This window comes from Peromyscus leucopus, chromosome 16_21, assembly GCF_004664715.2.
Source record: "Peromyscus leucopus breed LL Stock chromosome 16_21, UCI_PerLeu_2.1, whole genome shotgun sequence".
In the NCBI taxonomy this organism is placed as follows: Eukaryota; Metazoa; Chordata; class Mammalia; order Rodentia; family Cricetidae; genus Peromyscus; species Peromyscus leucopus.
The window spans coordinates 20,510,104-20,535,358 of NC_051084.1; the positions used below are offsets into that span (position 1 = coordinate 20,510,104).

The following is a 25,255-nucleotide window of genomic DNA, read 5'->3' on the forward strand; positions in this document are numbered from 1 at the left end:
GTGTCCCCCAAGGCCTAGAATTATGTATGACTCAAATATTGGTTGAATTAAAACAATGATTGAATGAATTCTCGGTAGGTGTGTAAATTGGTATAGATTCTATGGAAGTCCATTCAACAGTTGTAACACCTGACATAACCTAACTTTGGACCTTGCACCATGTAACTACGAATTCATCCCATCCATGAAAGTTCATGCTTATGCATAAGATCGTAAGTGAGTGGATATTTACTACTTCTGGTAAAAGACTAGAAGCAGTCAGCTTGTTCATAAATACGGGGAACATCAAAGAAGTCCCTAGGTTCTTAAGTGGATTCTAGATAGGGTGAGAAAAAAGATGTAAATGTAAATGTGCTGTTAACATACCATCGAAGAGGCATATTATTAAGTCAGAAAAAAAGAGCAAAGAACAGCGTAGCACTTCTTTCTATTTGCATTAAAATAAAAATATATCATAGATTTTAAGAGGTATTTGCTCTATCCAGACTATTTTCAGAAGACAAGAAAAAATAGTTGTCTTTAGAGGGGGCCAGAAGTTCTCAGTTGGGGTGGGGCTATATTAATATTACAATATGTTTCATGGCAGAGTGGGGTGGCAATACCTTCTATCATAAATCTTGAGCAAAGACAGGAGCAGCATGAATTTGGGGAGGAGGGCTTAGGCTGTATAACCAGATGTCATGTCAAAAAATCAAACCAAACCACATAAAAAACAAACAAATACAAAACAACAAAAGATGTGTTCATGAACCACTTGACTGACGCATCGAAAGTGTAAACGTCAATGCTTTTTAGTATATTACACTAGTTTTTAACATTATGATAGTTTAGATATAACAAATCTATCTATTTTACCCTTTCAAAATGTAAGTTTGAGTGGCATTAATTAAAACCATGATAGCGTGCAAACATGTCTTCAGTAGTCAAAACTTTTTCATACCCTCTGTAAGCAAGTATTATGTGGCATTATGAAGTGTTTTACTTCTAAAAATTATGTACTGACATTAGTTTTTTTTTTGTAAATATTTTTTAGAAGAACATAGCAGGTTTGGAAAATGAGCCTAAGGTCTCACTGCTCCTATTTCATAGCGGTCAACATCAAGTTTATTATAAAACATAAATTCTTACAGAGCATCAACTTTTGGCCATACTTCTGAACATTCAGCGGAATGCCTGGGATCATCTAATGCCCCCATTTTATAAGTTACAAAACCAGCTCTTGGGAGCAAGGTGGATGCCTGAATTCAGGAAGCATATCATTAAACAGGCCTCCCAATCCAAGGGATTCAGAGCCAGTCATCAGGAGAAGTTTTGCTCCCTGACAGAAAGTGGGGCTCACATTGCTCCCTGCAGCCTGGACTTAGTCACCTCTGGTCTGGGCTATCTCCTACAAGTCCCAAGGACCTGCTGGGTCTAGTAGTAGAGAATGGGATTTTTCATCCTGATGTCCTTGCTCATGTTTATCTATCTAAAGCCATGCAGTAAACTTCCAGGGACATTTTCTAAGAAAATCTTTTTGGTTGCCCCTCTAAACCCAAATTTCTATGTATGATCTTATGCATACACATGGACCTTTCATGTATAGGATGAATTCATAGTTACACATTACAGGGTCTAGGGTAGGTCAGGTGTTACCATTGTTGAATGGACCCAGGTTGGGTTCCCAGCACTCATATAGTTCTTAACTTATAAACATGGGTGTTTGGAACACAAAAGTTGCAATCACAGAATGGTATGATTTTTTTTTTTTTTTTTTTTTGAGACAGGGTTTCACTATGTGTCCCTGGCTGTCTAAGTAGACCAGGCGACCTTGAACTCACAGAGATCCACCTGCCTCTGCCTCCAGCATGCTGGGATTAAATGTGTACAGCCTCTTGCCCCACCCAGTATAAAATGTTTTATTGCCATGACAAATTATGAGTCCCTCTGCACACTAGCGTAAGCTCTAGGGGGAGATGCTTGATCCATGTAGTACATCGCCAATGGGCTGGTGGTTGCTTGGTTTAGATGCGCCAGTGGAGGAAGGTTGATGAGAGAAACTGGATTCAGATGTGTTTTTCTCTGCCTCCTAAGATTGATCACAGACTTAGAAATTGATGGAGACTATAACTATTCCTCGTTCACTGAGGACACATAAGTCTCCCCTCATTGTAGCCTGGCATCAACTACATCTTCACCTAATGACTGACTACAGCTCATCTTTTCTTTCTCCCTTCCAGGTCCAGCAAACTGGACGCTGCATGAACACAGCTTCCTGACTCACCATGGTGTCTCTAGCATCAAGCCAGGCTTATGGTGGATTGAAGGATCAGAGGAACGAACACACGGCTTATGTTATACATGAGGAAGTCGAGGTCAAAGAAAGTTGGCTTTTAAGAGAAATAGTTGGGAGAGAAGCCAGGGTGCCCCCCCCCCCCCCCCCCCGCTGGCCCAGGCCGCATTCATCCTGTGTTCCTCTGCTTCTTCTCCGGATTGGTTAAATCAAGGAACCATCTGTGCTTTTTATTCAAAGAAAGTCACTAGATCAATCCCTGGATGGGAATGTGGATACCAAGAGGCAGTGATCGTTGAGGGGTCTATCTAGAGACTGTACCACATCTAGCTGGATGGGTCAGATTTAAATATACACATAGATGACAGATTTGAATGAGATGTTCTTTTGTAATGAGGCAACTGAAGTTTCTTTTTTCCGTGTCTCTAGGGACTGGAGAGACAGCTCCGCAGTGAAGAGCCTTGGCTGTTCTTCCAGGGGACACAAGTTGGATTCCCAGCGCTCACATGTCAGCTTATGATTATCTGTAACCCAAGTTCCAGGGCATCTGATGCCCTCTTCTGGCCTCCACAGGCACTGCATGCACATAGTGAATATAAACAGGCAGGCAGAACACCCACCCACACCCATAAAATAAAAATAAATAAATGGTTTTAAAAATCTTGGAGCCTAGTCCAACCCCTTCATTTTACAATCAAGGAAGTGAGGTCTAGAAAGAAGGACATACCCAAGGTCGCAGAGAGAGACCTGTCAGAGCCCAGCCTGGTACCTCGTCTCCTGCCTCCCAGGCCAGCTCTTTCTTTGTAAAAGCCTAGAAAAAACAAAGCTGCCCTGGCCTCTTGCCAAGGCCCCACAGGAGGTCCCACAGTCAAGAAGCTCTCAGGGTTCCTCTCTATTCTTAGCCTGAACTCTCAGTAACTCTGTTCTTCAGCCCTTCCTTCCTCTCCCCTTTACACTTGGTTTGTGTGATTTGTGTTTTAATAAGTGGGGCTACGTGTAGGAAACGGGCTTCAGCCAGGCCCGCTGCAGAGGCCCAGAAAGAATAACTGTGCGACAAGGGGGCCTGAGAAAATAATTGGCTTCCTTCCCTCTCAAGTGACCCCCAAGTGTCCAGGGGCTGCTCTGTCTGTCGCCGGTCACGACTGCCAACAAGGCTAGACTGCCCACAGGGGGGTGAAATCACCAGAAACAAGTTGCAAGGAGGATGGGCCGCTGGTGTTGGCCACGGAAGCCTCATTTTGATACAGACAAAAGCGAATTCTTCCCAAACTGAACATCTGCTTCCATTTTGCTCCTCAAGTCTTCATCTGCGAGGGAGCCCATGTCTGGCACAATTCTCACCTCTCAAAACCAGCTTCTTTCTCTATTTGTCCAAACACAGGGCCAAAAGGAATTTAAGCTGCCACTGACCTCCGATGACTGAAAGGACAAACAGAAGAGAGGAAGGAAGAGACGGCACCAGTGTGCAAAACGACCAACGCGAGCCGCTCTGTCACATTCAGATGAGGCAAAGGTTGCTCTGGGCAAGAAGTCACGGAGAAGTCATTAACCGTTTGAGCCGGGTCTTGTGGATTGGAGGTTTATTGCTGCGCCACGTGTTACCCTCCATTGGGTGTCACTGTCTATCACCGCACAACAAATTACTTTAATATTTGTAGCCTCAGACAGCAAACATGTATTATCCAGCTGTTTCCATGGTTCAGGATCAGGTACAGGAACTGGCTGCCTCTGGTTGAGAGTGTCTCACGGGGTCGGAGCTGAGCTCTCAGTCTAAAGGTTAACTGTGGTTGAAGGGAATCCAATGTCAAGTTCACCGAAGTGGTGCTTTGTAGGTCTTGGTTCCCCCAAGACAGGACTATATACAGGAGTGCTCTAAAACTTGATCAGGGTGAGGGAAACAGTTGAATGACCAGGATAGAAGCCCTGGGTCTTTGCCTACCTCATCTCAGGGGTACTCCCTACCTCTGTTGCTCTCCAGATATTCCCCAGCTACAGGTGTGAGAATGTTCACCTTCCTGGTGTCGTTGAGAACACATACACACACCCATTGTATTACATGAGCTATCGAACACTTTTATCATAAAATGCATTTTGTGTTGGATTATTTCTCCTATCTGTAGACCAATACAATTGTTCTGAGCTATGACATTCAATAGGATGGGCGTTTTCAATGCATTTCAGCTCTATTCTATTCCCAACTTGCAATGAGTTTATTGTTGTAAATCAAGGAATCATCTGTGCTTTTTATTCAAAGAAAGTCACTAGATCAATCTCTGGATGGAAATGTGGATACCAAGAAGCAGAGGCAGTGATCATTGAGGGGTCTATCTTAGAGACTGTACCACATCTTGCTGGATGGATCAGATTTAAATATACACACAGATGACAGATTTGAATGTGATGTTCTTTTGTAATGAGGCAACTGAAGTTTCTTTTTTTCCATGTGCCATGGCTGTCCTCTGTGTGCTCAACATGGCCACTTTTTTTTTTTTTTTTTTTGGTTTTCCGAGACAGGGTTTCTCAATGTAGCTTTGCGCCTTTCTTGGAACTCACTCTGTAGCCCAGGTTGGCCTCGAACTCACAGAGATCCACCTGCCTCTGCCTCCCAAGTGCTGGGATTAAAGGCGTGTGCCACCACCGCCCGGCGATATGGTCACTTTTGAATGCACATATGTCCCTGTGTCTCTACCTCCTTCTAAGGGCACATGTTGTTAGATCAGGGCTCCGACCTTAGAACCTTACTTTTATTTACCTCTTCAAAGGCACGATCTTGAAATAGCATCACACTGAGGCTCAGCCCTTAAAGATGTGAGTTTTCCGGCAGACACTAACCAGGCCTTGACAGTAGCTTCTAAGTGAGCATCCTGTTCCCTCATTCATTATCCTACAAGGGTGTGATGATTTCCCATTTCTGCAGATGGGGTCATTATTTCTTCTTTTCATTAATGGCATTCTACTTTGATTTCCCTTTTCTTTTTTGTTTATTTTTGAGAATGCAATTTAATTACATCTCTCTGTTTCCTTTCCTTCCTCCAAACCCTCCCATAAACCCCCCTCTCCCTTTCCTCCAAAGTCATGGCCTCTATGTTCATCAGTTGCTATTGTCTGCATGCATGTGTGTGTATATACATAAATATTCCCAAACGTAACCTGTTGAGTCCATATACTGTCACTTGAATGTATGTTTTCAGGACTGTTTGACACTAGACAACCAGTTGGTGTACTCTCTTCCCTGGGGAGGGTCACATCTCCTGCTATGTGTAGGACTAGGGCTAGGGTTATCACACACATACACCCACACACCCATCCACACCCCACCACATACACATGGGGGGGCAAAGAGAGAGGGAGAGAGAGAGAGAGAGAGAACAAAATCCTTCACATCATGACGTGGCAGGACTATTCCATAGCCTTCAAGAGCAGAGACAGGCTTGCCATCTCTCCTCTAGAGAGGGACCAATAGAGCAGGCAGGTTCCCAGGCCCTCCAAGCCTCTGGCCCCTTGACCAAGCCTTGTATGCTCAATCTTGGCATTACCTGCCCTTGGCTTGCTGAGATACATTCCAGCGCCCTGGCCTCCTTTGATTCTAAAAGCACACTTCTTCCTCCTCTACTACTCTATGAAAACTTAGCAACCCTTCCAGGTTCTCACGTTTGATTTTCAAGGTTCTAAGGATCCAACTAGGTCAGCTGTCAATGAGTTATGTGGATGGGCCAATGAATGCATTAATTAGTTAACAAATAGGTTAACAGTCTGTGGCATTTTAAAGCTTGGAAAATACTCTTTTGACATGCAACACCTAACATATTTTAACTGTAACAAAAATTGCACAAGCACCTCTTTCCATACGATGGAAGAGAATCTGGAGCTAGCTTGGGATCACAGCACAGGGCAGCCATGGTGGGACTTGAACCTGCGAACCTGCTGTTGTGCTATTCGTTTTCGTTTCTTGCAGTGCTAGGGATTGACTTTGGGGCCTCTGAGCATGCCAGGCAAGCACTATACCTCTGTACTACTTCCCTAGACCTTGCTTTTTCAACCCAGAGTCTCACTGTATAGTTCAGGTTAGCCTTGAGCTTGCTATGTAGACCGGGGTAGCCTTGGACTCCTGTCTTAGTTTGCTTTTTTGTTGTTGGGATAAACAGCATGGCCAAAACCAAACTGGGGGAGCAAAGGGATTATTTGGCTTACACTTAAGCGTTATAGTCCATCATTAAGGTAAGTCAAGGCAGGAAGTCAAGGTAGGAACTCAGGTAGGAACCTAGAGGCAGGAACTGAAGCAGAGTTCACGGAGGGACGCTGTTTCCTGGCTTGATTCCCATGGCTTGCTCGGCTTGCTTTCTTGTAAGAAAAAACGTTTTCCATTAAAATAGAATTATGTCACTTCCCTCCTCCATTTCCTCTCTCCAGCCATCCTCCCTCAAACCTCTCCTATGACCTCACTCTCTCAAGTTGATAGCCTCTTTTTCTTTGATAATCTGTTATATATGCAGCCTGCCGAGTCTGTTTTTGTTGTTTGTGTGGAACGGTTTCAAGGCTGACCACTCTGCCCTGGCCAACCAATAATGGATCTCATTCCTGGGAGAAGCTAACACTCTTTCCCTAGTAATCAACGGCTGCCTGTAGTTCTTTGTCTAGGACTGAGAGCCTGTGAACTTTCCTCCCTTTCGTGTTAACATGTTCATTGATACTTCTATTGTTTCGGTTTTGTTTATGTAGCCATTGTGGGAGAGGTCGTTTCACAGCAGACTTCCTGGTATTCTGGCTCCCATAATCCTTCCCCGCTTCTTCCACCAGGTTCCTTAAGCCATAGACGCAGGAGCTGTGATATAGTCCCATTGGGGGCTGGGCTCCCATGATCTGTCAATCTCTGCATTGAGTCCGGTTGAGGTTTACTGTGATGGTCTCCATTTGCTGTAAAGAGAAGATTCTTTGATGGGGAGAGGTAACCACACTTACCTATGTGTATAAGGATAAGATTCCCATGGGTCAGAAGCAATGGGTCCTTGACATGGCTGTGCCCATGCCAACAACACGTATTCACTCAGGACTTCACTTGCTCTTTCTACATGCACTCAAGGCATCTTTGGCTCCCCATACCTGCTGCTCCCACACTGGGCAGCACCCAAATGGGGACATCAGCTACAGTCGCCACTCTTCATGACACTTATGGTTTTCATTTTAGATGGGTTTCACAGTTATGCAGCTATATAATTTCAAAAGGACAACGTTCCTACAACGTTCCTTAAAGCAAAGAGCATGGTTGGTGAAATAGTTCAGCAGGTAAAGGTGCTTGCCATTCAACATGCGAAAACCTTAGTCTTGCCCTCCCGACCACGCAAAGGTCGGAGGGAACCAACTTTACATTGTCCTTTTTCCCCTACACACCTACCATGGCATGCAAGTGATCTTAACCACTGAGCCAGGTCTCCATCCCTCTCCACCCTCACTTTTGAGACAGGGTTTCCCACTAAACTTGCCAAGGGGCTGGCTTGTGAACTGGCTAGTTGTGCAAGTCCCTGAAATTCTTCTGTCTCCACCTCCTTGGCCCTGAGATGACAGGTGCATGCAATCCCAACCAGCTTTGTGCATAAGTAATGTTGAGTCCAAACTCAGGTCCTCATGCTTTTGGGGCAAGTACGTTAGCAGCTGAGCCGTCTCCTTAGCCTGTTGTGAGATTCTGACAATAAAATGCCAGCTGCGGTGAAGCGGTGCAGGGACTACGTGGCTTTCCCTCTCTAAGATGTCCTTGTTTTGATGATCTTGTTTCTCCATGCATTTCTGTTTCTAGGGTCTTATCAGCAGTCCTTCCTACCCTCTGATCTTGAGCTCTTTTCAATGTGTTGCTCTTGGGATGTGTTTTAGAGCCTGGGCTCCTACTTTGATGTGGGAGCCCACAGAGGTCTCCTCGTGAGAACTTACTCAGGGTCAGAGAATCTGAGCTTGCTTTACCCAGCAGGGCTGCGTAAGGAGATGATTTGTTCATGGGCGTGGTTACCAGGTGTGTGGAAGGGTCTACGCTTGGCTGTGCAGTGTGCTTTGACCTTGCAAGGGGGAGGTCTTTTGCCTCTACTCTTGGCATATTATAAAAAGCCCTTTTGAATAAACGAAGAGGCTGTTGGGTATTGACCTAGGCCCTCCCGAAGCTATTCTGTGTTTCTGTCTTTCTTCTCATCGTCTAGGTCTCTCTTTGTGATATTTTTTTTATCCCTCTCTCCTCCACCTAAGAACCCTTCAAAAGGTGGGAGCATGTCGGAGCTGGTCTCCCCACAGTCTCTCCCAGTCTGAGGACCTGATGTGTGACTGCCATGCTGGACTCTTCTACCAGCATCACCAGGGGAATTCCTCTGCCTCCTTCCTCTGAGGGAGGTCTGCTTCCTGGACCCTGTGTCTTCTCATGTTGTGTGTTCTCCTCCTCCTCCTGGATGACATGCATACTGTAGGAGCTTCCTAGAAGACATGTGAGACACTGTCCTTCAAAGTCTTGCCTGTCCGAAGGTATCTAAGACTTGGTTACAAGTACAGTTCCAGGTGAGAAGCCACCCTGCCTCGGAATAGCACAGTCCTTATCTCCCAGGGCAGCCCATGGGCTTCGAGCCTTCAGAGCTGCTGTGGAGGAGGCCTAAACCCATCTAACCCCTGACTGTGTGGGGGACCCTGCAGGATTTCTCTGTCTCGGCATTAGGAAACGTCACTGTGAGATGTCTATCATGTTGGCCACTCAGTGTCCCCGTCATACTGAAAACGCATGTCCTTTGGCTCTGGGATGTTTTCTTCAATTGTTTCATTTCCTTTGTCGAGCTTCTAAAATTCCTGTTCTTCTGACATTGCGATGAATTTTGCATCTGTTCCTTCCCAGGTCTGCCCCTGCCCTTTTGTTTGGCTTTCCAGGAAATCTCCTTATTTTGTCCTCCACATAGGTCTTCTGTATGGTCTAGATAATGATCTGTAACAGCCGCACTTTCAGTTTCAAAGGAGCGGGTTTGTTAGGCACATAGGAAACAAAGGAACAAATAGCATAGCACATGGACAGGGGCAGTAGATGGATGGCCAGGTAGCATCAAGTCATCAAGTGTTAGATCTCATAGAAGTCCGTGACAATGGCTAGCCAGGGTGTCTACTACCATAGCCAAGTGGATGCTGGCCACCAGGCTCAGCATAGCCACCAGTTACGCTGGCTGGCATAACCAGCCCCCTGGCCTAAACCTCTTCAGCCCCTGGGCTTCCCTTCTTTTCCCCCAGCTTCTCTGATTCCTATATAACCCAGCCGTTTTGGCTGTGTCCTCCTGGTTCTTGGCCCTTCTCTTGGTTCCCAGTTCCTCTCTTGGCCTCCTCCTCTCCTTTCTTCCTCACTCATTCTCCCCGCTTCTCTCTCCTCTCATGGCCCCGTTCAGTCTGGACTCTTCCAGCCGCCCCTGGTTGTGATCTCCCTCCTCTCTACAACAAAACCATGCACCTCAACCGTACCTAGGAACGGTCATGTCCTCATTTTCATTGACTTGTGACGTTCAACAGATATTACTGGAGCAGCCTGACTCGAAGAGCAAACCAAGACAGCATCGTCAAACCCAGGCTCACAGTGTCCAACAGGACAGCCGCATTAAGCCAATCAGCTAGGGTTCCTCAATTCAGAGTTTTCTCCGTGGCTGAGTTTCTGCCTTCCGGTTCCCACTGCAGACATTTTTACACATGAAATTGACAATAGTGACCTCCAGGAATGGTATACCTTACTTCTAGCTCTTCTAAAGGATGTAATGTTTCCACTACTCTTAGCTGGTTTCATAATGGTCCCATTCATAATGGAGGCCTGCAGGAAGGGACCATTTATTGCTTCCATCATACTGAGGTCCAGAGAGCTCACATCATGAACTATGGGACCTGGCAAAGCCAAGACTAGAAACCAGGTTTCTGACCCCTACGTCAGGCCTCTCCCCAAAATGTGTTTTGTCCTGTGCCCAACGCAGACCTGAAATAGAGGGATTCCCTGAGCCCTGGGTCCAAAATGACCATTTTACAAGAGTCCAGCAATATTTCACAGGCATGTCAAACAGAAACTCCATTTGTAGTTTTCCCCAACGAGCAGGCATGGGGCCTCATGGTGTCTACAAGTCTTTGGTGGCCAGGACACCCTTGAGTCCATGGGCTCTGGTACAGAAAGGGATTCAGGGTCCCTAACTGTCACCTTAGTTAACAGGATCAGAATACAAGCTCCCCAAGGGCCTGTCCTCAGTGTCCTCTCAGGACTTGTTTCTCTTCACCCCCACCCCCCACCAATCCTCTGGCTCTCGCTGCCCCTCCCCTATGCCCGCCCCTCCCCCACACCTCAGCAAGCTGCCTCCTGCACCAGCACCCTGTTCTGCTCATGCTCTCTGTGTCTGCTTCTCACAGCTGGCCCCAGCCTGGCAGCCCCCAGCACTGAGGATGATCCAATTATCCCATTAGCCCAGCATGCCCTTCCTTCCTCTGAGCTTCTAGCTCCCCCATCTCCCTCTCCCTTTCCCAGGGCTTCTCATAGCCTCCCTTACTGTTTCCTTAGCCAGCCCTAAAGCTGGAGTCAATCCCCAGACATAAGGAACACACACATCCACCCATCTGCTTTACTGTGCAAGGAAGGCACGCTCCTCTGAAAGCCAGCGTCCCATGACCAGTTCATGGCAGTAGAGACTAACACCTGGACCTCTTGACATCATGGCTGTGCTTTCCCTTTCTCAGACACACGTGACGGGTCTCGGCATGTGCTCGTTAAGGTGGCCCCTTGGAGGGAGGAGACCCTAACATGAATAAAGTAGCCCAGAGCCGCAGAAGAGGCGAAAACAAGGAGCTGCAGAACTGGGGGAGTGCAGGCAGAAATGAAGCCACAAGAAAAGCCGCTCCCAGGACCTAACAAGGTGGGGGTGGGGGAGTGTGAGCTTCCACATCAGCAGCAACAAGCAACACTCCAAATAAGCCTCAAACCAGGAGGCGGGGGAGAGGTAGACAAAGGACGCGTCCCAATTAGCTCCCTGCCTACTCGTAGCCAGAAAAGGGATGTTCGCGCACCCATTGCTTTTATGCATAGGAAAGGCTGTGCTTATGCCAATCACGGTTCTTGGTCCCTTCGGCCCCAGTCATCATAGTCCTGCTAGACCCCCAGGGGAAATGAGCTTCTTCTGGTCAGGGTGAAAAAAGCTTGGGGGATGGCTCTAGAGTTCACTGGGACTTGAGATGGCAAAAGGGACAGTCTAGACGGAAACAGTTGAGGCTGGGGCTTTCCCTTTAGGGGCTGAGTGGTGTTTTAGCTGTCAGCAACCCTTTGTGCTGGCCTACGGGGAATCTGGTTGGCTGCTTGGCCGAGTGTGCCTTGCATGAGGCAGTTAGGACACCAGGGAGAAACAGCCGTCCAATGGGGAGTGAAACTGCCCCACCCTTCAATATCTTTGCTCTTTCAAAGGACAAATCAATTTCAGGGGGAACGCTCAAAGGACTTCTCCATACGTGACTTTTAACATGCATAATAGCACTTTGTAAAAACAGGACTAGCATCCTTCTGATCTTTGGGTTTCTGGAGTGCGTGTGGCTGATGAGGTGTAGCTCAGTGACAGGGCACTTGTCTCTCTCATCCACGTGACTGCTTTTACCTATGCTGTAGGTCTCTCTCTCTCTCTCTCTCTCTCTCTCTCTCTCTCTCTCTCCCCCCCCTTTTGGTTTATTCAGACTTATTTTAGGGGGTGTAATTCAGCTGGAGGACTGCTTACCTGGAATGTAGGAAGTCCCTGGTTCAATCCCAGCACCATAAAGATTTTTTTTTTTTAACACACCATCCACTTTGGGGGATGCTGTTTTGTTGTTTGTAGCGTATAATTTGGCCAGCCTAACTCCACCACAGACGCCAACAATTAAGTTGCCGGGCAAGAGCTTTACCTCAGCGGCACAGCGTGTTTAACAGAGACAGAAGCGTGGGTCTGATTGCCCAGCAGGAAAACAAAGGAATCCGTGGTCTGGGAGAAGAGCTGCTTGCCAGAGACTCAGAGCCTGTGATGGTAAGGGGGGAAACTGAGGATCAATAGGCTTCATCCAAGATGGTAGAGGCACCTGCAGAGCTAGAGGTGATGGACGCTGGACCAATGCAGTTCTTGTCTGAGAGTCTGCCCAGTGACATTAGCAATGGTCACATAAAGTCTCCATCCCCAGGCTCATTCAACGGAAGTTTGCTGCGCATCTGCAGGTCCCAGGCATGAGCCCAGCTCAGAAGCCTCACCTCTGCAGGGGCTGCCTCCCTGAAGACAGGCCTGACTCTTCTTTCCCGGACAATGACAGGAGTGGATAATCAAATAATGCCTGGCGTCTCAACTCAGCATTTCTGTATTAGGCTGTTTATACGCTTCTTCCAGAAACGACAGGCACACTGGTTATAGACGCTGAAGGGCCATATCAGAAAGTTCACCACATCCACAGGGGCAGACCTAACACGCACTGAGGTCCGATGGCCGCTATTCCTGCAGCACAAAAGGGTTAGGGATGACAGTGCAAACATCATCGGGCAGTTCCACTGACTCTGTCATCCAAGGTGCTACCTAGGGACACCTATCCCCAACATGGGGCTGTTCCTGTCACTTAGCTCCTGGGCAACAAGGCTGCCTTCTCTGATAAGGAACAGGAAGGGTGGGGCTACAAAGTGCCGCCTCCCACCCCTGACACTCTGGTCAACTACAGGTTGAGGTTCAGCACTGTACCCCTGAGCTGCACCTTCTGCACCTGTGGTTGGTGTCTGGGGCACGCCCACACAGCCACAGCACTGACAGCTGCCAGGGGCTTCATGGGACATCTAGTCTCTCTCTCACCACCACGCTGAAACCTACAGCAGGACAGCCACGGGGCTGTGTTATACAAACACGTAGGCAGAGAACTGAGTGACCTGATCGTAAGTCAGGGTCCATCACTGAAGTGGGAACCATGAGGACATGGACGGAAATAAAGCACACACAGACTCAGTAGAAGGGTTTCCTGATGTGATGATGGGGCTGGTTAGGGAAACCTGAGACCCACAGGGAAGGACATCAGGAAGGGCAGGCTGGGACTCTCAGGCACTGGCTGGTGACCTGTCCCACATATAGATGTTTATGGTGGCATCCATCATGCATGGGCAACCACTTCTGTTTTTTTCCACAGGAAAGCGAGTCATTAATGTCTTTAAACCAAGTCAAATGAATAGAATTCCAGAAACCCAGAACCAAAAAGGAAAACTCATTCTTAAGAGTCTGTTCTTTGGGATTGTTCTTGGCATCAAAGTCTGTATCAGTTAGACCCAGCCAGAGGCAGAACTCATAGGGTATATATTAGGAGATGTTATGAGGACGTGAAGGGGGTGATGGTGGGACTGGCTGGGTAAGTCTAGTTATCTCCACGGAGGACTGTCAGGGAGGCAGGAACTGCTGTCTATACACAATGTCTTCCTCCCCACAGAAGGCTCAAGGATGCTCTTTAGCACTGTAAACAGACTGAGTGAGGTCCACCTTGGTTTTATGGCATGATCTCACTCAGTCAACAGGCTATAAACTTTATAATCACATTTGTAAGATATCTTTACACAATGCAGAACTTGGCACATTCTGGGAGTCCTAGCTACTCAGAAGGCTATGATGGGATGATGGTTTGAACCTTAGAGTTCAAGGCCAGCCAGGGAAATACAGTGGGACCATGCCTCCCACGTCAGACCCTTTACATACACTAGGTTTGTGCCTGCCTGAAGAATTAGGATGAGTTGAGTTTACTCAACGATAGCCCATCTATTCACAGTCATGCTGTAGCCTCTGTGACTCTCATCTGCCCTGACCCTCTTCCTACTAGCACACAGTTTTCCAAATTGACCCTCAAGGAAGCTGATGGGGCCTTGAGACTGGATCAGGATGGAGGAGAGGAGAGTGACAACAGGAAGGAGTATTGAAGACCCAGAATCAGAACTCAGCCTGAGGTCTGCCTGGTCCGTGTGGCATCTCATTATAGACACACATGGAAACCAGAGGTGGAAAGCCGGGGAGTCAATCAAAGCTGCTCACTCCCAGGTATACCCCTCTTTCATCCTCCTCTGTGCCAGCTCCTTTCAATGGCCTGGATATGAACTCACAGCTAGGGATTTCTTAGATTGAGGTAGAATTTGCATAACACAAAACAAAACACTTTCAACATATGCAATCCAGTTTCATTTAATAAAATTTCAATGTCGTTGAGTCTTCTTTTGAATCCCAAAACATTCTCAAGTTCCCAGAAGAAAATCACGCATTAATTATTAGCAGTTAACCCCCATACATTTGCCCATTCTACCCTCCTCCTGCCTGGGTATTGAATCCCACCTCCACCCAGTCCCCAAATACATTTTAAAACTTAGCCACTGGGGCTGGTGATGTCTCCAAACTTAACCCGAGCTAGGGCGTGGAACCAGGTCTTCCTTCACAATGTTGGGAGTGTAGTTAGGTTTAACAGCTTCAGCAAGTTCCCGGGCATACATCTCAAGTCGGCCAGTCATCTGAAAACAAAACATACATGCTGTGTGATGGTCTTTCTGTATGCTGTGAATACATATTGCTGTCATTGGTTGATAAATAAAGCTGATTTGGCCTATAGCCAGGCAGAATAAGGCTAGGCAGGAAAGCCAAACAGAGATACAGGGAGAAGGAGGGTAGAGTCGGGTAGATGCAATCCACCCATCCAAGAAATAAGATGTTAGAGAACCAGTAAGCCACAGGCCACATGGCCATGAATAGATTAATACAAATGGGTTAATTTAAATGTAAGAGCTAGCTAGTTGTAAGCCTGAGCTACTGGCCAAACATTCATAATACCGTCCTCTGAGTGATTATTTAGAAGTGGCTATGGAAAAGGGCAGGACAGAGAAGCCTCTTTTTGCATATGGCACCCAACATGGGGTGCCAGATGAAGCACAATCCTAATTAGTCATAACAATATGAACACAGAGTCAGATATTGAGGGTGAAAACTGAAAGATCAGAGAAGCAGAGCAGCCAGCCACTAGAGACTTCTTACCTTTATGAAATCTCAGATTGAATGGGTGGGATCCTGTCTCTACAAATCCTTAGACTGAATGGCCAGCATCCTGTCTCCATTTGCCTCATATTCCTGTCTCCACCTCCCTAGTGCTGAGATTAAAGGCATGAGCCTCCCATGTGCTGGGATCAAAGGCCTGCACCACCACTGTCCAGCTCTGTTTCTCTTTTAGCCTAGATCAATCTTATGTAGCCCAGGGTGGTCTTAAACCCCTGATCTTCCTGCTTCCTTCTCCCAAGTGCTAGGATTAAAGGTGTGTGACATCACTGCCTGGCCTCTGTGGTTAACCAGTGGCTGGCTCTGCCCTCTGATCTCTAGGCAAGCTTTATTTGTCAGAACACAAACAAAATATCACACAACATTATACATGCTTGGAAAGATTTAAAAATCTATTTCTGTCTTGCCACCACCTCTGGCCACTAGGGGGCAGCCATGGTGCAGAAAATACATTCATCATGCTGATTGACAGGGCTATTTCAGACAGTAATGAAGACAAATAATTGCATTATGACCTCAGCATGGATGCCAGTGAAGTTCAAGGATGTGAGATGACTCACACAGTCCTGCCCAGTTGACTGTGACCTCTTGGTTCAGGAGGTGTGGTCAGGAGAGAAGCGTGAACTCACATCCATCACCACTGGGAAGGCTTTTGTTTTGAGAAAGGGTCTAAAGAGAAACCACTCATTGCTCCTGGAGATACTTAGCAAAAGAGCTGGCCACATTCTTGGCTCCAACTTCTGACTAAAATGGAATCCTGCATTAACTTCAACTGCCCAAGAAGAGGACAGGGAGGTCAGGAGACCTTCTCACAGGTAGTATCTTGTCTGTCCAATGAGAATCTGAGTCTCTGGATATGACCAAGGATTCACACTCACATAAAGTCAGGGACAGAGTTCAGAGTCTGCATCTGGGCTCCTCCAGTCACACTTTGCAAAGCCATTCAGTCACACAGAGTGGGACATTCATCTTCTCTGTTTGTAACTGCTGGAGGCGAGTGTAACAAGCCTTGCAGTCAGGAGTCCTTCTAGGGGTCCTGGCCTTGGCCACCACTGTCTCATCCCAGCGTGGCAGGCACCTGCTCTCTCAGACACCATAGGCAGCATTTGAGACTGCTCCTAAGGCTTAAGGACAGAAGATGTTTGCCCCAAAGGAACCGAGTAAGGTGGAGTCAGAGCCAGGCAAAGATCCACGTGACCTGATTGCCACTATTGTCTCCATGCCTAGACTCTGGAGCCTGGTGGCAGGCAGAACCAGACATGCACATTTATCTTGTGACAAGTGCAAATGCCTGGAAAGAAAAAAATGGATTACAGAAGCCAGCCCACTGTATTCTCTAGACAAATGAAATTGAGATTAATTCGTGTGAAGACGCCTAGAATCTAAATCAAATGGAAGGAGAATGCATTGAGATCTCTGGCTCATGCATCTTTCCATCCAGAGATTCCTCCCACAGCCAGCGGAGTCCTGGCCCTCTGCTCAGGAAAGCGCTGCTGCATGGTGAGGAGTTGGTGTCTCCTTCCAACTGCCTGTCAGAGCAAACCAGGCCTCTGAAGTGCCTGCAACTGGATGGGGACCAAAGCAGAGTAGCAGGGCAACCGAAGGGGACTTGGGTACCCACCTTGAAAGTCCAGAAATCATTAATCTGCTGGCAGAGGTTGAGGTTGAGCTCAGTGACCAGCAGCCCATCTTGATTACGTGAGAGGCCAGGGGTCCGGCTGCCGTCAGGAGCTGCCACATAGCTTGAGCCATAAAAGTAGCCAAGGTCATGGTGAGCTTTAAGGAGCAAAGGGAGGCAGCCATGAGCTTGTACACAGTGTGGGCTATGAGGAAGTGCAGGCCCATGGCAGGATACCGGAGAGAAAGTCACCCGTGTACCAGCCGGGTGTCTGCCGAATGCCAGTTTCCCCTGTCATGTCTAGAGGTCTTAGAGAAGGTGACAGAGCTTTGCTTTCACATCTACCCGCTGCCCTGAGGAACTCAAGGCCACCATAGCTGAGTGAGGTGCCCCCTCTAAGGCAGGTTCCAGAACCTCTTTTCCCACATCTTCTCTTTATCCATCATCAGGATGCATCTGGGATGGGAACCTCTACAAGTTTGGAGTGCCATCTGGGACTCCAGATGGAGGGATCTCAGAAACAGTTGTGTTCATCCTTTTGCATCTTTCTGAGGGGGACCCACTGAGCCAGGGGAAACACCCTTTTGGTGAGTGACACAGGACTTCCCTCTCACATTCCTGGCTGGAGAGGCCGGACCTCAGGGTGAAGGATTTCTAGCAGAGGTGTGTTGGTAGTTGCCTTCAGAACACAACCACCTGTGGACCCCAGAACCTGTGGCAGTCTATGCTGACTCAGGAGACACTATCAGTACAGTTGGGTGGGTGAAGAAGAAAGAAGAAAGATGGGGGACCTATGTGAGAGTCCCCCCACTTTCTAGAGAGCTCACAAAGGGGTCCCCCATAATTTCACTGCGCAGTTTCACACAAGGCCTGGGGAGACAGTGAGATCAATCCATTCCCATTTGATCCCCAGTTGGGGAACAAGGTGGCCACCCGTGAGGATCCACACCCCAGCCATAGTTTCCCAAACGACACACAAGGAAGCAGAGGAGACCTGTCAGTGATCCCTTCCTAGGTGCCCAATGAGCAGGCACAGACTATGGAGTGGACCCCTCCCAGAGGAAGCAGGTGGAGCAGGGGAGATGAGGCCCAGCAACAGGAATGTTTATGAACATACCTTTCTTTCCATCTCCAGAAGTGAACTCATTGGGGTAGTGTTCCTGTGAATTAAGTGCAAGACTAAGATGAACCTCTAGGTGGCAGCACCAGGACAGTCATTCCAGATCACCCAGCGGGACCAAGAGCAGCAAGGGGCCCAAGCAGCAAACAGTTAAAAGGATGCAAGGGTCTGCACTCTGGGCAATCAGCAAGCGATTGGTAAATTCAGCAGGCCACCATTGCGCCTTAGGAAGCCAGCAAGGAATGTGACAGGCAAGGGAAGACCTGGATTTTGTATTTGGGTTTATAATTCTGGAACAGGGAGACACTAGGTACCTGCAATTCTCAGGGCTGGGCAATGTATGTGAGGTCAGCCTGCCTTCGGAAATAACACCCCACACTGAGAAAGGGAAAGAGGAGGGGGGAGAGGAGGAGAGGGGAGGGGAGGAGAGGGGAAGGGAGGAGAGGGGAGGGGACGGGATGGGAGAAGAGAGGCAAAATGAGAAGCCCAAAAACCAGAAGAAAACTACCAGATCAAGTTTTTTCCCCCCTTGGGACTCCAAAGTTTGTGGCATGTATGCAGCGGGGGCAAGAAGACAGGTGAATTGTCCCATCCAAGGCATCAGTCAGGGGCCCCTTTCCTTGACTATCCCTCAGGCGCATACCTGACCCACACGGTTAATGGCGCAAGTGAAGCAGTGGTTGGCAATGGCTGCGTTTCTGGCTTCGATCGGCCACAAGGATTCACTGTGGGAGAGTGAGGAAGAAGCAGATTGGAGACTTCTCGGCCACTCCGGTGATGCTCAGCTCTAACATGCAGCCCGCAGCCGGGCATGGTACCAATCTAGCACTTAGCAAGCTGAGGCAAGAGGCCTGTGAGTTAGACTCCAGCCCAGGTTACACAGTGAGGACCCGGCCAGCCTGAGCTAGCTAGGACAACAGTCCCACGAGCGGACCAGCTTGTCAACACCTTGCTTAGTCAACAGCAGCTTCTTAGGGAAAGCCAGCTAAAGGCAGAATCCATACTGCCGTAGTCTACTGGGGGCCAGACAGCCTTTATCCTAAGTCTCAGTCACCCCCGAAACATCCAAGTGAGATGATGCAGCTTGAATGGCATAAAGCATGGTTATTTTGTTAACGGTCATGTCCGTGTTTTTATTCTTCCCAGGGAAGCCATCTTCTAAGCTGAACGGAAGGCTGGTAAGTATCAGAGAGGAGCTATGGGTTTCTTAGGGAGCTAATGCATGGCTCATGGGGGATGGGTTTGGAAACTGTGACACAGCACAGGGGTTTGCCTAACACTGTACTTAAAAAAAGAATAAGAAAGAAAAAAAGAAAAGAGAAAAAAACCCAACCACTTAAATAAATACTTTAAGGAAATTTCCCAGAATCTCATCAGTCTAATAAACTAGTTGCTATTTTTTCCCCATCCTCTATGACTACACTTGCCCATGGTTGGGGGGGAGAGTCAGAATTCTGACCACACATAGTGGGGGACACATCTCCTGTCTCCTCATGGCTCATACTTTTTCTTTTTATCACCACGTTGCATTATCTTCATAATGGCTCATTTTAGCGTCACTCGCCCACAGAAGAAATGGGTTGAAATTTACTTAACCCCGACATTTCTGTGGCTGCCAGCTGCTCCGTTACGGATACCGTCACCACCACTACCACAACACATCTCACACGTCACTTTGCTCTTCTTCACATCACTTCCTCAGGCTACCTTTCTACAAGTGCAATTAACTGGCAAAGGGCATGAACTGAAGTGCTCATCCCACTAAGCACACTGCTCTCCCAGAGACCAGCGCAGCTTTTCCAGCTCACCATGCCCTTGAAAGGCCAAGGCTGGGCAATTCTTAGCCCAGGAAGGAAAAACCAATCATTTTTCACTCAGGCTGCTGTGGACATAAGAATTAACGTGCATATTACTTTGGGTTACTTCTGTTTGCTCAATTGGAGCTGAGAAAAGTTCAAGATAACAAGGTTGGGGAGGGCCTTCACATGCATAACATGAGGTAGCTCTCTGGGTTTACTCAGAAGCTGGTTCACACCCATGTGCCCAGGAAGTAGACTTCAGATTCCTCTAAGGAAGCCTCAGGAGAAGATGGAGTTCCCCAAATGCATTTTACATTTTTTTATGTTATATTTTATTTATTTTGTATGTATGAATATGGAGGTAAGAGACAACTTGTGGCAGATGATACTCTCCTTCTACCATGTGGGGCCAGGGGATTGAACCCAGGTCATCAGGCTTGGCAGAAGGTGCCTTTACCTTCTAAGCTATTTTTTCCAGTCCCTTTCCAAAAGTCTTACACATAGCTGGTAGAAGGGGGGATACTCCACAAGGTGGCCCAAGGTTCCACTAAGACCTAGTAGATGAGTGACTTAATGACCATCTTGCCTTTCTACTGACAATGGACAGTTAGCTGCATTCAAAGCACCAGGAGATATGTTTTCAGAGTGGAAACCCTGAGGGAAGATCCAAACTATGATCTTTGTTCCTCTGTCCAAAAGCACCCCTCCCAGACCCAGACCACCCCTCTGTATGCACCCAACATAAGTAACTGGATAACTAAATTCTAGGTCTATTAGGGGCCTGCTGTGAAAATTCTGAATGTGGAGGAATGTTATTCAAAAGACAAGCACCATGCTTCAAAGCGAAAGTAAATTAAATGTTGCATCTGACATTTAGAAGAAACTGAATAAAAAAAATCCATTGAGAGTGTAGAGCTTTTCCCATGACCCGAACCCTACTGGGACAGAACACAGACATCTTAAACACAGAACAGAAGTCAGTACTTCCTGCTGTACCCATCCATCATGCTTTGGAGGAAGGCAGCCCCAGGTTGGGGTGTTCGCACATACATTCCCAGAGCTCTTTTAACTTGTAATGACACTTTGGAATCGCCTAGGAGATACACTTCTGAGACTATGTACGAGGAGATTTCCAGAGAGACTTAACTGAGGAGTGTCCCACCCTTATCCAAATGGGCAGTACCATGCCATGGGCTAAGGTCCTAGGATGAATTAAAAGGAGGGAGGGAAAAGGTGATGGAGTGGCATTAATCTCTGCCACCCCCCTGCAGGTACAGACCTCACATTCCCACTGTCATGCTTTACCTGCCGTGGACTGAACCACAAAACCGTATGCTTTCAAAATAAACCCGTTTTCCTTCTGGTCTGACGATTGGTCCCAGTAACAAGAAAAGTAACTATTCCGATAATTGATATTGGAAGGTGGGGCCTTTGCTTTGAGAAACCTGGCTATATCATTCATAGGCCTTTTGAGGGAACGCTGAAGTATGGACCAGAGATGCCATAGACTGTTCTAAGGAGAGTTAATGGGCCATTTTGGTCAGAACTTAAAAGGCCTGAATGCTGATAAAAATTCAGATGGTGAAGACTCTGCTCATGAAGTTCCTATAAGGACTCTATCAAGAAGTAGGGTAGATACCATTCACTTTCGATTCTGGCAAAGAATGAGGACATATCCATGCCAATAAACTTTAGTTGGAATCTTGAACAAAGCTGAATTTGAAACGAATGTGTCGGGTCAAGGAAATTTCAAGATAGCATAGCACTCTAGTTTTGGCATGGTTACACCTCTCTGCACTTTTCCACATTTACAGTGAGAGAAAAAGGGGGTGAATGAGGAAAGGAGGGAGGAAGAGAGGAGACAAGGGTGTCCTGAGGGCAGAATCCAGCTTGGAAAAATCAAACTTATTTAAAAGGAAAGAGACAGAATTGAGAATGCCCTCGGAAAGGGTTCTATGCTGGAAAACCACTACTCTGGGGAGTGTTTCTACAGGTTCAGAGACCAGGCACACAGAGGCCTCTGTGGCTGTAGTAGAAAGGGGGACAGGCTACATCTCATGCAAGCAACAGGATTTGGCAACATTGTTTACATGGTACTGGTTTCTCAGGCATGGGGCCATGATATCTTATGTCAAGATTCCAGAAAGCCACAGAAGCCAGGCAGTGTGTAGCAGGGTCAGATTCCTTGCAATGGGGCCCTTAAAGGCCAATGAATGAGGCTTCGAAACCTAAGTTGCTATGAAGACGCCAGGACACTGGAGATGTGGGGGCTGTGGGACATCAACTGAAGAAATCTGTAGGCATGGGAAGGAGCTCAACAGAGAGGCTACATGGTCTGCCTAGGACAGAACCAAAAGAGAGGGCCTACTCAAGACTGTAGGAGCCCAGGTGATGCCGTCAAGAGCCTCAGAAGCCAGACATGGAGCTTCAAGACTTGGTGGTTTTTTTTTTTTTTTTTTTTTTTTTTTCTGCGGGACCCCAGTCTTACTTGGTCTGATTTTCCCTTGTGATGCTCCCTTTTAAAATCAGAATGTTTGCTCTGTGTTGTTGTGTATTAGAACTGTGATCCACCCTGCCCTCCCCGCGCCCCCCAGCCCACAGAGATGCACAGATTCGAGACACTGGATTTCTGAACAATGTTGGAACTGTTAAGACTACAGGAGATTGTTGGCAGAATGAGACAGGCACCAGGCCTGAAGACCAACAGTGAAATGTTAAGAGTTAAACGTCATGTGTTTGAGTGTCAAGGACAGCGAATGGACTTAGGATGGTTACTCTGCTTTGTCAGCTTGACAGGATTTTAAATCACCTCTGAGACATTTTCTGGGTGAGTCTATGAGGGCATCTCCATAGACAGTTTCCACAGGAAAAAAAAAAAGACCCAGCTTAAACCCTAGATCTGGTCAGCATCAGACCATGAGCTTGAGTCCTGGACTAAATAAAAACTGGGAAACGAGAAAACCAGATGAGTACCAACACTGATGTCCCTTTGCTTCCTAAGACTGCAGATGTGGGGCTGGAGAGGTGGCTCAGCGGTTAAGAGCACTGACTGCTCTTCCAGAGGACCTGAGTTCAATTCCCAGCACCCACATGGCAGCTCACAGCTGTCTGTGACTCCAGTTCCAGTTCCATAAGCAAAATACCAGTGCACATAAAATAAAATGCATATATATAAAGACTGCAGACACAATGTGACCCACTAGCCACCTCACTTTCCTCTTGCCTTCTCTACCATAATGACCTAAACCTTCGAGCTGCGAGTCTTGTCAGCCATTCATTCACGGCAATGAGAAAATAGACAGACACACTTGGACACCTCCCAAATGGTTAGCCAAAGGGGAAGGAAGAAGTGGTACACACCCAGCCATGTGGGGTATCTCAGCTGACTCCCTGCCCTGCAAGTCCCGCCCAATCGCTAGCCTGCTCCAGCCCTCAGCGACACCACAACAAAGCAGTATTAGCCATATTGGAGATGAGGCTGGTACTCCAACACTTCCTGTTACATATTATTGTTTAAATTTGTGATTTATTTTTATTTTATGGGCATTGGTGGTTTGCCTGCATGTACGTCTGTGTGAGGGTGTCAGATCCCCTGGTACTCGAGTTACAGACACTTGTGAGCTGCATGTGGGTGCTGGGCCTTGAACCCGGGTCCTCTGGAAGAGCAGCCAGTGCTCTTAACTGCTGTGCCATCTCTCCAGCCCCCCTGTGACATATTATTTCACCGATTAAAACAAGTCTCCTGGATTATCCCCTGTTCCTCTGCTCCACTCCTCTGGAGGACTGCCCTTTCTACGGGGCGTGGCAGAGTTGAGGTTCAGGATTCTGGAGACCCCTGTCTAGGAACCCACGCTGGCCAGGAGCCTATTTTGCCCCACTGAGAAGTCAGGCTTTGAGATTCCGGACCATCACGAAGGAGAGTGAGAGTATCATCTTTCTCCCAGTGTTCAGACTCCCAGCAAAGGCTGCTGCCAATGGTAGAATGGCTCTTTGGGGAGGTCAGATTGTGTAATGGTCATGTTGGGCATTTCTTTTTCCCTGCGACTGAAAATCTGGTTAATTGTGAAACATCCAATCAGACGGTTGTGATCTAAGACATCCTGATGATCATACCTGCTCACTACAGTTTACTAAACCCATGTCTGAACCCCACAGGTTGACCCTGGGCCTGAGGTGGTGTATGAGGCCCAGAAAGCCTCCCCCCCCAGATCTCTCCCAGCCAGTGACCTGAGTTCTCCAATGGTGGCTGAGGGATTGAAGATGATCTCCGCTCCATTGAGGCTGTACATGAGCCAGTTGAGGGGGTGGTGTCGCCCGTAGCAAATGTTGACTGCAATCCTGCCAAACTGGGTCTGGAACACGGGGTGGCCCAGGTTTCCTTCCATGTAGTAAGTTGACTGAAAAGCACAAACAGAGGGCCATGTATTGGTGCCTCAGAGCAGAAGCAATTCTGCTTTCCTTAGGCTCAGCGGAAGTGAATATCACCAGTTATCTAAAATTAACATTAGGGTGTGACTCTGTTTTAAAACCCAGACATAATAATAACAACACAACCTCATGGGGCAAATTCAATGGCCTGGTATTTAACCCACGATCGATTGGCTTGTGGTATGTCACGTGATTTCCAGGATAACCTATGGTAAGGTTTCAATCATGATACAAGAAAAGGTTGTGGTCAGGTCAACGTTAAGATAAGTTACCAACCATACATCTTTACACAGAATGCTAGAGGTGAAAAGACCCAGACCCACCCAGAGTAACTCTTCGTTTTTGGAAACTGTATGTCACTTGAATTCGTTTGGGACTTTCCCAACTGACTAAGACCAAATCTAAGAGTAAAACACACACCCTCCACATAGCAGCCTGGGCATCCTGCGTAGGGTTCTCCGTAGGACAAGAAGATGGGAACCGTATTCTCCCCACCTGAGTCCCGAAACTGCCACTTCTGGGACTTGATGGGGATATAGTTGAAGGGAGCCTAGAGGGCAAGTTAGGTCCCAAACAGATCTGCTCCTAGAGCTTTTAGCTTTCATGCATTGATTAATTAAAAATTGCCTGAGTTAGAGAGCAACCAGGATATGTACATAGTGGACCCTGAGCAGATCCTGCTGTACTCAGACCAGTGGTTTCTGCAGAGAGCTAACGATTAACCCCAGGGTAAACAGGTGAGGAGTGTGTCTGTCCCACCCCACCTCCAGCTGCTACTGAGAAACACCAGCTCTTCTCTCTCCCTGTAGCCCTGGAGATGGTTTCTCACCTTGTTGACCAGCCTGAGAGCAGTCTAAATTCCCAACCAAGGAATCGGCGTGGGGGCTAAGAAAGTGGGCAGCACATCCCGAACTATTGGTCCTCTTGAAAAGTCACGTTCAAATTCAGATTTAGGATCCTGGCATTATGAAAAGTTCATTT

At 47.5% G+C, this 25,255-nt stretch overlaps 1 protein-coding gene across 1 annotated transcript in view; it reads right to left on the bottom strand.

Moving 5' to 3' along the window:
- Positions 1–14,438: 14,438 nt before the first annotated feature.
- Upb1 (beta-ureidopropionase 1) overlaps positions 14,439–25,255 on the bottom strand; it is a 32,947-nt gene continuing 22,130 nt past the window's right edge. Inside the window, exons 6-10 of the mRNA XM_028874221.2 lie at positions 24,074–24,243; positions 18,691–18,772; positions 18,045–18,087; positions 16,931–17,085; positions 14,439–14,774 (exon numbers count right to left, since the gene is read on the bottom strand). Coding sequence (XP_028730054.1) covers positions 14,664–14,774; positions 16,931–17,085; positions 18,045–18,087; positions 18,691–18,772; positions 24,074–24,243 — 561 coding nt within the window. The 3' untranslated portion in view covers positions 14,439–14,663. The remainder of the gene's footprint in view (positions 14,775–16,930; positions 17,086–18,044; positions 18,088–18,690; positions 18,773–24,073; positions 24,244–25,255) is intronic.